The sequence below is a fragment of the Calidris pugnax genome, unplaced genomic scaffold (assembly GCF_001431845.1).
Source record: "Calidris pugnax isolate Ruff unplaced genomic scaffold, ASM143184v1 scaffold1, whole genome shotgun sequence".
Lineage (NCBI taxonomy): Eukaryota > Metazoa > Chordata > Aves > Charadriiformes > Scolopacidae > Calidris > Calidris pugnax.
Window position 1 is genome coordinate 8,693,165 of NW_015090800.1, and position 16,867 is coordinate 8,710,031.

The 16,867-nt window shown below is 41.1% G+C and overlaps 1 protein-coding gene across 5 annotated transcripts in view; it reads right to left on the reverse strand.

Moving 5' to 3' along the window:
• The window catches only part of DGKI (diacylglycerol kinase, iota), a 228,070-nt gene that overhangs the window by 14,937 nt on the left and 196,266 nt on the right, over positions 1-16,867 (reverse strand). For all 5 annotated transcript variants that reach the window (XM_014937443.1, XM_014937447.1, XM_014937446.1 and 2 more), the window contains 2 exons: positions 8,920-8,957; positions 7,238-7,358 (listed from right to left, as the gene is read on the reverse strand). In XM_014937443.1, the coding sequence (XP_014792929.1) occupies positions 7,238-7,358; positions 8,920-8,957 (159 nt within the window). The remainder of the gene's footprint in view (positions 1-7,237; positions 7,359-8,919; positions 8,958-16,867) is intronic.

The following is a 16,867-nucleotide window of genomic DNA, read 5'->3' on the forward strand; positions in this document are numbered from 1 at the left end:
ATACTGGGAATGAATATTCATGGAGTTTATTTTCTCTTCACCTTGCTCAATTAAGTGGTTCACATAAATACAGTGCATTGAAAATGCTGATATACTGGAAACCCTGATATATCGCAAGTTAAAATCTATTGTTAGTACTAGAGGGAAAATGTCATCAGGAAGTTGAAATTAGCCAAATTCCACCCTGAATGACATCCCTGTGCTACTCCATTTAATAGCGTTATACAGAATGTAGATCAGGGTGGAATATTCCCAGCAGTCTTTATATTGATATGCAAATCCTGTACTCTACTGGTTAGCAATGATCAGGAAAGTAAGATTAAGAAAAACAGAAAAGATTTCTGTTAAGTAGGACAAAATAATGCATTTATGCTAATGTTCTTTTGTGCTTGATATTCACCACAGGCAGATGTTTATAGCAGCAAATTCCATCACTGAATTACAGTGATATGGAAAGGCTAGGATCTAGATAGCATTTGAAACGAGAAAAACTTTCCCTTTTGCAATCTGGCTTATTATTCTCCTCTCCACTGCTCTGGAGCATAGTGCCAGATGGTATGGGGCAGTTAGCAAGGGGAACAGTGAAACTTTACAGGAATTTTCCTTCCTGTGCATGAATATTTCTCTTCAGCACACTTTGACTTTGAAATTCAAGAGTTCTCAAGAGCTTACAGCAACTCGCACCTGAAACTGAGGAATTTCACACTACTTGCTTACAAAGGCTTACACACAACATTTCTACACTCCATTCACTCTGAATGCATGTAAAAATGGATCAGAGCAGCCTGTCTCTCCCTCCTTCCTTTTACAACATGCACATGCAGTATCACTGGGGCAGCTGGCTACCTCAGCTCCTGAAGATTTTGTCATCATGAAAAAGAGGTGGTCAAAAAAGTATCATGCTTAGTCCCCTGTGAACAGGACATTGCATACCTATCATGGCAGTTCTCCAAAGTCATTAGCCACTATCAATTTCTAAAGCACAGCACTCTGACTCTACCACCACACATCCTCATCTCCTCACTTGGCAGTTATGTGTTCAATCCTCCCCATCAAAAAGAAGAATCACTCATGACCTCTGAGCTTCCAAAAGCATGAAAAAGGATACAGGGGGCTAAGCAGGGCCCCTCTTTGAGAGGGGAAAAAAAAATGGCTGAGAAACTAAAAAGAAAAAGAAAAAACTTAACAGATGAACAAAAAGACTTCTTTACATCTCCCAGGAGAAAAGAAAATCATGTTATCTCAAAAATAGAGGCAATTCTCCATGGCTTGCTGCAATGCCACGTCCCAGTGATAGGTAAGAAGAAATGACCTGCAGCATGTTGGAAAAGATGTTGCCAAGTAAACTATTATTTCTGTTCATGGATGGGACAAGGTTGTGATGCAAAGGTGGAACAGGGTGACCAGGCTGGCTGCATTGGGCACAGAGGTAGTTGCCCTGGTAAGTGGAAGAGAACGGAAAAAGGTGTTAGAGCAGTAGGAGGAAGAATGGAGAGAAGTCAGAATATTTGCTGAGAGGGAGAAGAAGCTGGGCAGGGTGGGTCTGAAGAGATGTGAAGCCATTGGTGAAGGAAAACTGGTCTGAAGCAGGAAGAAACAGCAAGGCTAGGACAAAGGAGCTGAGCTCTGAGGACTGAGAGGGAAGCCTGTGAGCACAGACCTATGGAGGTGCCAGGTACATTCCGTGAAGGGTGCTTTCCTGGATGCTGTCCCAAATAAAGCATTTCATGGGGGTTCCCCAGCTCCATCCCTGTCATACATAAGGGACAGATACGGGGGTTAATCGATTAGCAGCACAACGTGGTACCAGGATTCATTCGTTTCTTTCTTTCTTGCCTATCTCTGAAGCTGGAATGTCCCAACTCACACACAGCCCAAGCTGTGCCCTTTACTTCTTTATTTTATTTTCGCTTGTGCTTCTCTTAAACCATCTCACGCCCTCCTCCTAATTCCCTTTCCCCCCTTTTTTGGATCTCATTTTTACATCAGTCTCCCTGGCGCTGCCAACCGACCATTCCAAATCCCCCTCTGCCCCGGGACAAAAGCTGCACAGATGTGGGAAGGGCTGGCACTGGGAAAGCTAACGGCACTGTCATCCTGACCCAGCGGGGAGGCGGCTGTTTTACTCTGGGACAAGAGGCAGAGAAAGAAAAGGGGACCAAGGCGCAGAGAAAGAGAGGACAAAATAACCCAATAGAAATCCGGAAGGGAAATGCATGAGTGAGATTTCTATCAAGGAAAACAGCAGGGGGGGAAATAAAAACAAAAGATAGAAATGTGTGGAGAGGTGGAGAGAGGGAAAAAAAAGGAGAGAGAAAGAGAGAGAGAGACTCGGGGGCTAAAGAATGGCAGGAATGGGGGGGTGGTGAGAAGTTCGCATGAAAGGAGCTGAAAAGCATGACGCACTGAGGGGAAGCCCAGCTGAGATCACTCTCTTTCCTTAACATCTCCGATAGACTGTCTGTGCAGAATTATTAACTTTTTTCCTTCTCTCCTTCTGCCCCCTTTCACTCCGGCAAAGCCCCTCTCCAGTTTCTCAGGAGGCAAAGCAGCCTGAGCTGGGGATGGGAGGAGGGAAGGGAAATAGACGCTCAAAAGCAGCTGCCCTTTAGCTGAGCTCACTACAACATAAAAGAGAGACAAAATGACTATATTTCAGAGGCATTTCCAAAATATACAGCACCATGCAGTCCGAAAGGCCTCCGGCCCACAGCACACCCTGCCCTCTCCAATGGATGTGGTTACAGCTACCCACAGGAGACCCCCAGCTATTAACCCCTGCCAGTCCCTTGTCCTGTCAGTCCTTCATGGAATTAGGGAAGGAGGACATTTGCTTTAAGCAGTAATGTTAGATATTATCAGTGTTTTTTGGTGTTTATCTGTCGAACACCCTCTTTGTTTAATAACTTGGTGGTGGTTGTTATCTTGGGGACAAAACTGCATTTCGTTCCTTACATTCAGAGAGGGAATATTTTAAAATAATGGTAATCTGCATAGTCAGAACTATTTCAAGCCTTCCCTATACTCCACACTCCTCATTTTCACCCTATGTGAAGATTAACCGTGTCTGGTGTTTACTGATAGTGTCTTTTAGCTTAGAATTTCCACAGTAACATAGAGGGTAGTTGGTCTATAGGAGCATGTTGACCTAAAATTTGGTAAACTTACACCTTAAAACAGACTTCCTTGTGCCTTCTAGGAAAACTAAGCTGTTTTCTGCTTAGATTCCTCACAGATGTCCACTACCCTAAAACATTCTACAGAACTAGACATACTAGCAAATGTCAGGCAAATTCACTCTTCAGTGTTGGTTTGTGATGACTATTCAAACTTTTTCCCTGATGTACATCTCTGTCATGGCAAAATTTTCTTTCCAAAAGTCTTCTTTGGAACTCCTGAGTCTGGTCAGAGTGCAAACCCAAACTCACTAATAGCTCTTTACTGTTGACTTTACAGTGCTAAGAGTAACTAAAGCATCCTACATCTTCCCAGAGGATGCTACTTAATGGAGCAAGGACACTGAGGTTTGTGGTCACAGAAATGTTCAGGATGGGATGCTTCACTGACTGACTGTTCCACCAGAAGTTCTCACCACAAACTCCTAAGGCAACTGTAAACTTCTTTCCTCTCTTCTGTTTAAAGTTAAAATATACTAGATGAACTACAGAATCCTTGTTTGTCTTTTGAGCCTCTGGAGAAGAGAAGACAAAGAGAAGGCAAACCTTGGAATGTCTTGCATAATGGTTATAAATTATAAATAGTTCAGAACTGCCAGACAAAGACTACAAGCCAAATTTGATTCCAAACACAGATGATGATTTAGGAGGTCCTTTTTCTGACATCTTCTTAAGCCCTCCCTAATTCTGTTTGTGTTAAGCAAGTAAACAGTTAACTCTTCTCTAATGTCTATGCATTAGGGTGTGAGACAGCTGCTGACTGCAGCATTAAACAGATACCTACTGAGTGTGGCCCTCAGTTTCAAGCTAAGCTTCCTTAGCCCAGCTACAGGCAGATCTTAAAAGGTGACCTTCTTACTACAAGCAAAAGACCCCTGATTGAGGAAGGCGGTCTTGAACAACAGATAGGTCTGTGTATCTGCCCTTCCTGAACGGGGGATAGAGAGAAACTCTTTTGCAGGAACAGCAGCCAACACAATTCCTCCTGCAGCAGCAAGCAGCTGTTGTCCTGACACCTACTACATTGATGCTTCAGCTGCTATTCCAGGCTTGTGCTAGTCCACTGCTAAGTATCTGGCAATGCTGCACAGCACCCTCCTTTTGTGACTCATCTCTGCTTTTTCTAATTTAAGAAGGGTTATTTTCCTCCCTATAACATTTTGATCAAGATCTCAGAATAACTTCTCATATTAATGTACCCTGCATGTTTGCAGAAAGCACAAAGCCATCTCCACAAAGGACAGTCTCAGCATCATTGCAGCATTTTCTGTCCTTCACAATACCAGTGCTATGGGCCCCACTCTTGTATCACATTCGATTCACTCTGCTATTTGCACACGAGGCAGTTAAAATTCCTGGTATGGTGGTTTTTGTCTTGTCTTGTTTTGTTGTTTTTTAAAGATATTCAGAAGATTTTTCCCTGTGTGATTAATAATGGGTTTTCTGTGCTGTGTGCCGGAGGGTATTTTACAGTGGAACTTCTATTAATATTAACTATCTTCAGCCATGTATCAGAAGCAGAAAAAGTACAGAGGAAGTGTGGCTGGGCAGAAGTAATTGCCAGAACAGGAGTAAGACTCATTTTTATCAAGGGCGGATACCAGCAGAAATGAGAAGCTAGATGCAGGGAAAGCCTCAGATATTAGTAGCGTTGGATTGGGTCTTATACACTAATTAATCTTGAGAAGATGCCAGATGCCAGAGAACGCAACAGAAAAACAAGGACATTATGATGATGATTCAGCAAGAGAGCTCGTTTGTGACTGAGAAATGCCCAGGGTAGAAATGAGTTTCATTAATTGCTCGGTGGGAGAAGAGAGAAGGCCCCTATTAGAGCATTGTCCCATGTACTCTCTGATCCCTGGAGAATGTTAAACAAACAATGCGTTTGGAGAAGCCCAGAGGACATATGTCTGGAAAGCTGCAAAAGCTTCCTGCCATTCTTGGGGATAAAGGAGGGAGAGAGGAACTGAGCTGACATTTGCTCAACCTTCTGGTTTGTCTTTGTCTAACAGTCCGTAATCCCTCACATTTCTCTATTCACTTCAAAAATTCCCATGGATTCCCTGCTCACATTCTTACCAGCTTAAATTATCTTGTTTTAAACCTTCACCAAAGGACCAGTAACTGGGTCAGACTGTAAGTTAAGGTATATGGGATTAAGAAAAATCCTGGAGAGGCAGCCATGACAGTGAATTGGCACCTGTCACATGCACTGTGAGAGGAGAGGCATTAAAAAAATTAAGTGAAATTATGTCTGTCTACGGAATTCAGAGGTACATATAAGCAATGTAACTAATGAGATAATCCAGAGAAGTTGAACAGGAGGTAGAGTTAACACTGTTACTGGTTACAACTGTGGAGAAAACCGGCTAATATTTGGATGTAAGGCCAACTACACGTAGCTACCCATGTGTAGGTATCTATACATAAAAGAGTAAAGCAGCTGTTCAGACCCCCTCCATTGGGTATCTGGGGAACGGTTAGCTGCCCACACACAGATATGTGCCATTCAATATGCCTAAGGGCAGGTCTTGGGATGTATTTGGAATGACAGGGATGCTTGGTTGGGGTCCAGCTGCCAGTCCAGTGTGGGTTTCTTACAGGCTTTGTATGTCAACTTGCAGACCCATGCAGATTTCCTGGATGTCCAGGGGCAAATGACATTATACAGTTATATTTAGCTAAATGAATGAAGCACACAGGTAACTGTCAGCCAAATCATTTGCTGGGCTCCAATGATTATTTTCACTAGGGTCCCCGTTGAGCATGTCATGCTAGAAACCTGATGTTATTAAAGATGCCCACCTCACTTCCATCTACCCTTGAAAGGGGGCAGATGGTCTCTGGTACCTCTGTCATACATGAGCAAATGAACTGAGTCATAGGTTTCTTTTGACAGCACAGGAACTTAGACCGATAGATTACATGACACCTATATGTAGACACCTAAACTTAGGAGTGAAGCTCAAGCTAATTGCATCCCAATTAACCCAAATGTTAACGGATTAATTACTGTTTCTGAGTTTCCTATGAGTTGTGCTTTTTTCTTCTCCCTGTACAATTTCTGCAGTAACTTTTGAGCATTAGCTAACACTTATTCCAATTACCAGAAGTGGTCTCTGTATTTAGTGCTAACATTGCTGCTGAAATAATATCCCTAATTTGACATCCAGAAGTCAGAATAGGCATTAATATTTTAAAGAGGGATCAGAGAAGAGTTACAAGAATATTTAAAGGACTAGAAAATGTTTTCTACAGTGCAGGAGGCTGGTCATTTAGCTCTGTGTGCCGAGCAGTGACAATATTACTGAACCACTCTCCAGCAACCAGTGAATAAGATTATGGTAGTCCAACAGGCAGAAACTCTTGAATGTGACTGCCTCAAATGTGTGTACACGCACAGATTGCTGCATACCCTGTGTAAGCACGCCTGTAATCCTGCTATTGACAAAGATAAAGAGAGTCAAAAGGAAAAAAGGAAAATGGCAGGATCGCAACATATAAATATAAAATGGAGATCATAAATTTTTGTTGTCGTGTGGTCTTGAATATAACAGAGACATAATATTGGAAGGTTGGAAGGGAAACTAGGTAAATCCAGTCTAGAAATAACTGCACGGACTCCTAACAAGTGTGTTATTAAATACTGAAATAATACCAATGGTTGAGTGAGCTCTGCATTGTTGTAAATGTTGTAGTGGAGATTAGACACTTTCTGCAACATATGGTCTAATTGAAAACCAAATTAGTTCAGAGGATTCCTATGCCAGAGGTTCTAACTAGATAGAGCATCACATTGCTGCTTCACAGCCCCCTAACTAGGTAAAAATACCCATCCTCCTCAAAAGCCATCTTTACTTTTGTTTCCACACTTTATCTAGAGCCATCAGTGTCACTGCTACCACATCCTCAGCCTCAGGCTCAGCCATGCTGCAGGTGGACATATTCCTAGGGTGACCACAAATGAGTGAGGGCACTTCCAGCCACATGGTGTGGTTTTACCTGACCCACACTTCGCTAAAGTACATCTCTCTGTGGATTTGCCCACTGTGACTCACCATGCTCAAGGATGTATTTCACAATCTCACCATGCCCAGACTTGGCAGCATGGTGCAACAACGAGCAGTGATCAGGTCCTTGGATTAGCAAATTGGCTCCTTTTTTACAGCATTCTATGAACTGTAAAATAAAAACAACAAACACACAGAAGGATAAGATGAGAGGAGGGAGAGCAGAGAAAAAAATATACAGGCAAGTTATTTACTATTTTCATAGGGGGTCAGTAAAAAAATGGAATACAATGAAATAAAACTTTACTTTAAAACCAGCTTTCAGGCCCCAATGAAAAATTATCTGAAACTAGAAGTATTGACAATTATATGGCTTAAGAAGAGCAGTTTGTATTTCCTAAAAAATGAGACATTGCTAATTGACATTGCAATGAATTCTTGCTTGCTAGCAATGCTTGCAAAACCACTTCTGCTGAAGCTTCTGGGGTATTTAAAAGTATTTAAAAGTGTATGTATCTGACAAAAAGTTCTAGCTTCCCTACTGAAAATCCCAATTTTTCTTTAGCCCAGGAGGCAGACCCTTTCTGACTAAACCACAGAACTCCAACTCAAAAATCCACAGGGCAGTGGGGTTCAGTTGCCCCATATCTCCCTTCTCCACCTCTGCCCCCCAGCCAGGGCTGGCAGAAGGGGAAAGAAGCGCTACGTGGTGAAGAATGGAGAGGAAACAACAACCGGCCAGGTCCCAGAATTGTTGCAAACTCTGGGGAGGTTTGCAGTGCAAATCACTGCAGAAAAGAAGGAGAGGATTGTGGAAGTATGGCATCATTTATGATGCACTACTTCTGAAGAAGGGCAAGAAGTTTCCCTGTCAAAGCAAAGTCAGGCAAAAAGTTTTCAAGAAGCAGAAAGGGGACAATATTTTTATGACTGCTGGCTGAAGGACTGCTTTCTAGATGCTGCAGCCACAAACACAGGGGCAGAGGTATAGAAGGGGCACCTGCAAAGAGTTGGCCTAACAGTACTGTCATTTTTACAAATGGCTCCAAGCTGGCTTCTCACAGATAAAATTGCAATCATTAATCACAGTCCTCATCCAAATTCAAGGACATGCTTTCAATTCCTGACTTGGCTACCGAAAAGCCCAGCCTGAATAACTGTCAGTTATGGAACTTCAGAATTTGGGCACAAAACATGTTTTTGTCATTGCCTTTACCTCCCAACAACTAACAATACCAAGACACTACACGTTTTGAGACATCCATCAGATGATAAAACAAGCTGAGGTTTGTTCTACCTGGTCTGGTGGTTGCCTAGACAGAAGTTAAGAAGACTCTAGCAACTCTAGGGGCTTGGCCACCAACCTCAGTGCTGTAAAATATCCTTCACTGTGTAAGGCTGTATCAGAACTACCCTGCTGTTCAATGTTGCATTTGCCAGTATAGTAATTTCCCTGTTAGTAACTGGCACGTTGCTCTGTGCAACGCACTATGAATCCTGGGCTGAAAGCTGCTGTCTAACACCAGATCCTATTCACTCGAATTTCACACCTCACCTGACTGATGTGTTCCCCTAATATTCAGGGTTTCCTGGAAAGGCTGTAAAATGGCACGTGCCAGCAGTCCCTACAGCAGTCTATTTATGTTTTGAGCAGAGGTGTGATAAAATTTACAGTATATCAAACCTGCAAAAAGCTGTGAAAAAGCGGACACTCAATGTTCTGTACTTACCTTCAGCAGATCACCAGCTATGACTGCCTGTAAAAGTGCTGCAAAAGACAAATAGAAAACTAATGTTAGGCAGAAAGCATTATGCATATAGCCTCAGAGCTGAGAACATAGCTCACAGTATGTGCAAGACCGATGCCTCAGTCCACTTACATTCTCATATACTACCAAAAATGTTGCGAACCCTGCACTGACACACTGGAAAGGCAGAAGACTGCCCATGTTGCATGAAAGCTGTATGGACATCAAGCCAGCTTTTCCAATACTGCCCTGAAACTGCATGCTTCTATATTAATTTTTTTTTTTGTGACACTTCATGGACCTTTCAACAGTCCACAGGGTGGGCCCAAGTCTCTGGCAGCTGAACCATCACTGAAGATCAACACCACAAACACAGAAAACCTGAAGGTATCCTCAGACCTCTCAGATTTTTTTCATACTGGTGGCGGAGTGGTCAGTCAGCCTCATATACAGAGTCTCAAGTTGCAGATGATTAGGTGGCAAATGAGAAATTTCTTAATAATTATTTACATTACAAAAACATTTTGACATGCCAATGGGCAGCAGGGTCAAAAACAGAGAAAGAGCCAGTTTTTAGCCTTTTATGCCTCTGTAATTTAAACAGACACAGAAGGAAGGAGAGACAGAGAGGCAAAGTGAGCAAAGACTCTCAGCGAGGCAGGGCAGAGCTGTGCACAGAGCCAAGGATTGTCCACTACCCACCACTGTCTGCCCCGTGCCCATTAAAAAGAAGGAAGGCAAAAGCCTGGGACACTATTGCCCCATGTATAGGTTGCATTCAGTGGAAAACACTGGTGGCAACTAATCATAAGCATGAGAAGTTGTTACAAATCTACTGCTATGCAGCTATTTCCTCCTTTTTTCCTCCCTCTCCCTATCATGATATATATGGTAAAAAACAATTATGAATAATCTTTCTGAGAAAACACTTGGTTTGCATCCTAGAAAGCATTAAACATCTGCCTCAGTTCATATTTTTTCAAGAGTGCCTAAGTCTATTTCTATCTTCGAGTCTAGGCAGTGCAATCACTTTAAGCATTTGCTCAAGTACCATCCTTGATAAAGATGCCAAAAGCTCACGTAGGGAGGAACAAGGGGGAAAGAAAACCATAGTATAGCCTTGCCTCTGAAAAATAACACACAGGAAACTGCACAGTGTGAATTCCACGAGGAGCTTGTTACAGCTTCAGAAATGACAACACATCCAAGCCAAACACTGCAGAAGAGGAAGGGCTTGCAAAGACAACTCAACAAATGTTCCTTTCTTTGAAAACACCTGGGGTTGTGTGTAGCTTTCTGGTCTTGGCAATGCCTCATGCCCTGGCCACGCAGCAGCAGGAAAAGCAAAAACCCAGTCTACCTAAATCCAGACTTGTGTAAGCAGTAGCAGCAATTATTTTAACATTGGGTCTAGGGCAGTTTTTACAGTGACCATGAGTTAAACTAAGTGCTGTAAATCCCCCTGGCATCTGTGGGAGTGAGGACACACAGATCTGAGGAATGGAAAAAGACAAACACCAGCAGGTAAGACCTAGAACTGGAAAAATACATGTGCATCTTTTCTTCAGATTTCCTTTTCAATAGTTTATGCCCTTCTCTTTTCCCCAATAGTTATAATACTGGCTCAATATTAATAGCAGACCAGAATTTAGCCCTTATTTCATTCATTTTATCTTTTTCCTCCTTTTTCATCATTCTGGTCCCACTGGCACATTTATTCTGTGGCCTACTATAGTCTGGAACTTCTATAAATATTTTGGTCTCCTCACACACACAAAAAACAAATGAACTCATGACACCAGCTTCTCATTCCCTTTTACATCCAGCATTTTAAGACATGGTTTCTCTAAAGTTGCTTCCTAAGAGGCATAGATAGATTTTCCTATGCATACTGTGTTTGAGATTAAAGTTCAGAAAAGCCAGGAAAGAGATCTAGAAAACTATGAAGTGAATAGAAAAGCCTGGCAAGCATGAGAAATATTTTATGTTGAGTATCCATAACCAGAGGTTGGTCTGATGATAAGGCTATTAGGATAAAGCAGCTCTAAAACACATTCAACATAATTAGACCAATCTTTTTCTCTTTCCTAAGCCTCAAATCCAGCAAAGCATTTAAGGCAGGTGCTTAGATTTGAGCTAATCACATTCTTTTCACCAAGTCTACCTGCACACTTAAAATGAAGTGCTTTGCTAGAGTAGAACCTACTGCATAAATGAATACATTACAGATCAACAAAACCAGCTGGCATAACAAGCAGATCAGACCAGTAAAATAATTCAGTGTTATAAATCAGGATGTTGGAAGACTTAGAAGCTATTGAACTAGAAATGGAAAAAGGTTCTTTAGGATAGGGGACACATTTATATAAACATATGAATATTGCTTAGCACACTAACCCCATAAACCCAAATGGGACTGCTGGGCATTTTGAGGAGGAGGGTAAAGATGGCAAAAATCACCTGGTTGTTAAAGAGGTGGTAAAACAAGAAAGCAGATGGCATTGGCAAGAGAGAGCAGACTGAGAAATTGGACAAAAATGCTGTTAACATGCAATGCCAGGCTAGCTTAAAATTAAAAACATTAAAGTGAGAATAGTTTTATTTCTTCTGAGCAACACTGCACCAGTGGCATAATATATAACATAAATTATGCAATTGTTTTATCCTAACGTAAAATACCTTCAGGCCTTAAAGATGCCTCAAAAATTACTTGATTTAATAAATATTTAAATCAAGTCATTATTTTCTCAACTTCTCCTAAGACAAGCATTTGTCATGGATAATAAAAATGTTTTATTACTTTTTTCAATTATTTAGCAAGCAGATTTATTGCTGATGAAAGGTGACAGCTTGACAAGGCTGGAGACTGAAGTGCTCTGTCCATATAACGAGGAAGCACTCAGTCTGCTGCAGTGCCAGAGTCCCCAGGCTGCCTTCTCAGTGAAGCTCAACCCTCTCTACTGGTACACCCTTGCAGACAGCCCCTGCTCCATCACTGACCTATCTGCTGAAACTGCCAGCAAACGTTGTCAGTCTCTGCCCAGGGTGATGGATCTTGATAGAAACAATTACCTGCTAGGATATGGACAGCCAGAAATGTAGACTATGTATGTAACAGTTGCTAGAGACTAGCAACTTTTAGTTTCCACTGGATAAATTTTGAGATGAGGTTCTAACCACCCCTGTGGGCCAACTGACAAAAGAAACCTCATTTAAAAAAGAAAACAAACAAGCAAAACCAAACCAAACCAAACAAACAAAAAAGCAAACAAAAATTCAAGCTCAAACAAACAAAACCAAAACCCCCAAACCTGTCCCAAAACAAACAAACAACCCCCCCTCCCTCTATTTGACCTATAAATTAAATATTGAACAGCTACAAGTGGATAATGCACTAGCAGAAAAAAGAGCCATGTTAAAAACGCCGCTAATTGAATTTTCTGGTAATGCTGCAAGCTAGTGCAGCTTGAGACACAGGAAAAACACCTAGGGGTACATCCACCCATGCCAACAACAATTCCTCTCCTGTGGCATGTGTCACTCATGTTATTGCTACATTAGTACCCACTGTTTCTATTGGAAACAGCTATTTTTATTTCATATTCTAAAAATATATGTTAATGTCACTGAGTTACAACAAACATTTTTGTTTCCCAGCCATAAAATCAACCTAGTAAATCACAATTGCTGTCTGGTTCTGCATGTGAAGTCAGCAGCATTCAAACAGCGCTGCAAAATCAGCCATTAAACACTGGAAAACAGATAATGGAAGAGTGAGGTATTTGTACCCAGTAACTTCAGGGGTTGCAAGATGTCTAGGAGGTTTGGATGGTCAGAAAAGAAAATAATCCTCCATATAAAGCAAGCCAGCATTCCTGCAATAGGTCCTGTTGCTCATCTCCCTTCATGGACTACAGAAGTTCTAGGGAAAATGACGTCCAACTTCCAGTACCTAAACTAGGTGCCAAACTAAGACAGAGAGGGGATCATTCAGAATGGCATGATGCCAGTAGGCATGTCTAATCACCTGCGAGGACAAAAAAGGACAAAATGGAGGGTCCTCCTTTTAAGGGTTTCCAAGGTATGATATTTCTGCGACCAGGCAATGCTCACAGTCTCAGAAATTTTGGGAGCTCTTTGTATAACATACAGAGAGCAAAGTAGTATTTGAAATAATACAACTTACCGTGGGTTAAAACAATGCATCTGATCAGTGTATGACAATGTTTAAGCAAATGGGAAATTATGACAGAATACAACTGCCACAACTCCAACAGAACTAGGGCTCAAAATCTTTAGCTCTTCCAAAAGATACAATAAGATAAATGATGATCTCAAGTGATCAGGACCTTATAAAAATCTTATTTATCAGACAGTGCCTATACTTGCCCAGCCCTTTCTAAGACACAACTAACACACTGATTCAGCCCTTGGAATTGATACGGCATCCACATTTCAGTGCTGGATGTTTCTTACTGGTTAGAGGCAGCTAATAAAAAATAATAGACACTAGAGCTTTGTTGTGGGACCCCCAGAATTTGAGGCTCAGTGTCTAACACTATGTCCTGCTAGACTTAGAGGAACTCTTAAGGAACACCGCATGAAATACTGCCTTGCTCAAACCTTACTGAGCTGATAATGAAGAACTAACCGCAGCAGAAGGTGACATCATCAAATTTCTTGAGAGTTATTAAAGTTAACTTGGCCTATCATTACCTTCCAGAACATTTCCAGCTCTTTATTGCTGTTGTAGACTTTGTGAAATTCATAGAGTCAGACATTTAAAGTAATTACCATTTTACATGTTGAGAAGTTAAAAGCTGACCCTGACTAGAAGAGTGCTTTTACACAGCTGGAGTCTTCTGAGCTGTTAAAGATCAGCATTACAGAAATGATAAGAAAACAAGCCCTCGTTCTTAATTTCCCACTAGTTTTATACGTATCAATAATAACTTCTATTTCAATCACTTGAAAAACTACACTCTCAAGGGAGCATGAAGTCAATATAGATTATCATTCAGAAATACATTCTTTTCTCTGTAAACAACAATTTGCTTGTAATAGCTTTGTACAATCTCGTAAAGACCAAATCTAATATGAAAAACTGACAGTAACATAAATTACCCAGAAATATACAGAACTGACTTTTTTCTACTCTAGCCATCTGCAGGTGAAAAAGGTGGAGGGCACCATGGGGAATTGGTTTGTGGACTGCTTCCCTTCCAAGTTGGCTATGAAAAACAAGAATCTAAGACATAGGGCAGTGCATACACTTGACAAGTCTGAAGGGTCTTCCAGTCCCATAGAAAAGTTTCAGGGATCCGTGATCTCTGGACTTGACCTTTTACCTCTTCCCAATATTTTATCTGCTTTTAAAATTGCAGAAAAAAACCCCCACCTTTAGAATACATATGCCAAACTGTCTACATAACTGAGAAATTAAATTACAAAATTAATACCACTTTGTTGGAATGACTGTGAGCTTGCAGGTCTTTGATCTGAAGACAATCTCAAGCCTTACTAAAGCTGATGATGCTTAAACATTTCTCTTTGAAGCTAAGCTGAGTGGAAGTAGGAATTAAATATTTCTTCATGTATTTTATGCACCTGCAAGTACTGGAAGCAACTACTGAAGACCATGAAAGAAAGTAAAGGGAAGTTAAACCTTGTGGATTGAAGGGTCTCCTAGATGCTGGCAAAAACCCCAGAAATAAATGGTTAAAGCTTTTTGTAGGTATAAAAGCGGCAAAAAGCTAGCAAAAGCAAAACAGCAGAAGCAAAATATCCACTAAGCAGACTTGCTTGAACTTCTGCACAAGAAAATCACTTCTTCTGTGTTCACTGAAAAATGACTTTACATCAAAGAAGTGTCTGACTCTGACAACCAAATTTTCCTCCTGATAGAATGGGGCAAAGGTCCCTCAATATAGGCTAACTGGTTGGGCCACAAAAAGCTGCACCGAGCTCCTCTAAGGCACATTCATTCCCTTTGGAGCCTATTATTTTAACGGTCCACGGCTTATGCCACAATGACACTAATATTTCGTCCTATCATAACCATCAGGACTGAATTTTTCCTTACAGCTATACACAGAAAAAACTGTGTTCAGGCAAAAAATGTCCATTTATCCTGTAAATACAGCCCATGTGCTGATGAGGAATCTGCCTGATCATAAAGCTTAGTAGTGCTGCTTGGTAAGATGGTAAGGTTCTTGTGTATATCTGTGTCAGATGTTAACCTCCATCCTGTTTTCTTTTTAACCTTATTTTTATGTACACATTGAACTAAAGCTGAGATATAGTAAAACAAAAAAAAAATATTGTATCAATCAGAAGAACATTTTTGCACAATTTTTAAACTTTGGGTCTGAGCAAACAATATGTAACATCTTCAGCAAAAAGTTGGCTAACAAACCAGGAGAAAGAGTTTCACATTTTAATTCTCAAGAAAGAAGCTGCAGTATAACTAAACAAGGGGCATTTTGATGGGGAATTTGGTTACCTATAAGCTTGAAGACACAGCGGCTTATAAATGCAAATTATAGCTTAAAAAGTTAAAAAGTCTCTCACAAGCCATTTTAGGAACTCTAGACCTATATGCCAGCAACATCTCTTTCTAATCTAGCATCAGCCATGAGAAAGATGGCTGTAGATGCTGGCAGTCTACACCTGAAGAAAAAGCTGTGTGCCATGGGAATGGGGAAAGGTTCCTGGACTTGCTGGAAGAGTTCTGCCTTGGCCCAAAGACTGTATGAGATCCATGATGGAAATGTGACAGTAAATATACATGCAGTTTAGAGGTTTCCTGCCTAGAACATAGTCCCTCTAGTGCTGGCTAAAGCAAAGAGTCATTGATTTTTAAAGTTTTTCCAAAATGTATTTGTTTGCTGCCACTATTCTAAAGAAACAGGTGGTAAACAAGATTTTGCCACGGGATTTCAGCTTTGGGAAAGGCTTAGGCATCTTAGGGAATCCTAGAGCAATGACACCAGTCTACGTAGCTCACAACAGCAGTGCTGTGAGGCACTACTTCCATGAATGAAAACCAAATGAAGAGCCTGAGAGTTCAAAATGCTCCCAAGACACCAGGAAAACTGACAGTGCAGCAACCTGCAGCAACCAAAAGCTCAAAATCAGATCAGTTGAACAGCAGCCAGACACAGAGGTCTGATGACTATTCAGCAAGGGGAATATTATGAAGATCTTCACACAGCATCTCGAGCTAATCCATCTGTACAGGACAAGGTGTGCATAAGCACACATTCTCCTGTGGTTTGAGAGAGGTACTTTTGAAGCATGCTGGCCCTCTGAATAAGTCATACCTCAATAACATCTATTTCTAGCATTGCACAAAGAGGTAGAAAGCCCTTCTAAACATTCATGGGTTGTCCTTTAGTTACAAAAGCATCGCATCCTGTGTGGATTCAAAGGAGAGAACTGACACAGTTTTGACTGCATCTGTTTGCCTAATTTGGGAATAAGACAAGAATTTTAACATGCAAAAATATCATCCGTTACTTAGGTGGCTATAAATATGCATTACAAACCTTTTCCTTTTAAGAGTTTTGGATTCAAACAACACACAGCATCAAACCACTGTTTAGAGAGGAAAAAGGAAGTAAAAATAACCACACAGGATTGCTGGAGGGAAAGAAAGGCTAAATTCTCACTTACACAGAAGTCCCTTCATACAACTCTGGAAGGATAAAGAGGCTTTCAAGAAGATGTAAATTACACTCAAGCTGCCTTTAAGGCCCCATTTGCACTGTCAGACTAGTTTAAAGGTACTTTGACGCCAATTAGAGTCCACCCTGAATTGTTTATGTGGCACTGGTGCTGAGCTGAAACTGCAGCTGATAGTTAGGAGTGGAAGTATTCAAACCCTAATGCCAAACTTTTCCTGCAAGACCATTTAACTCAGATTTACAAA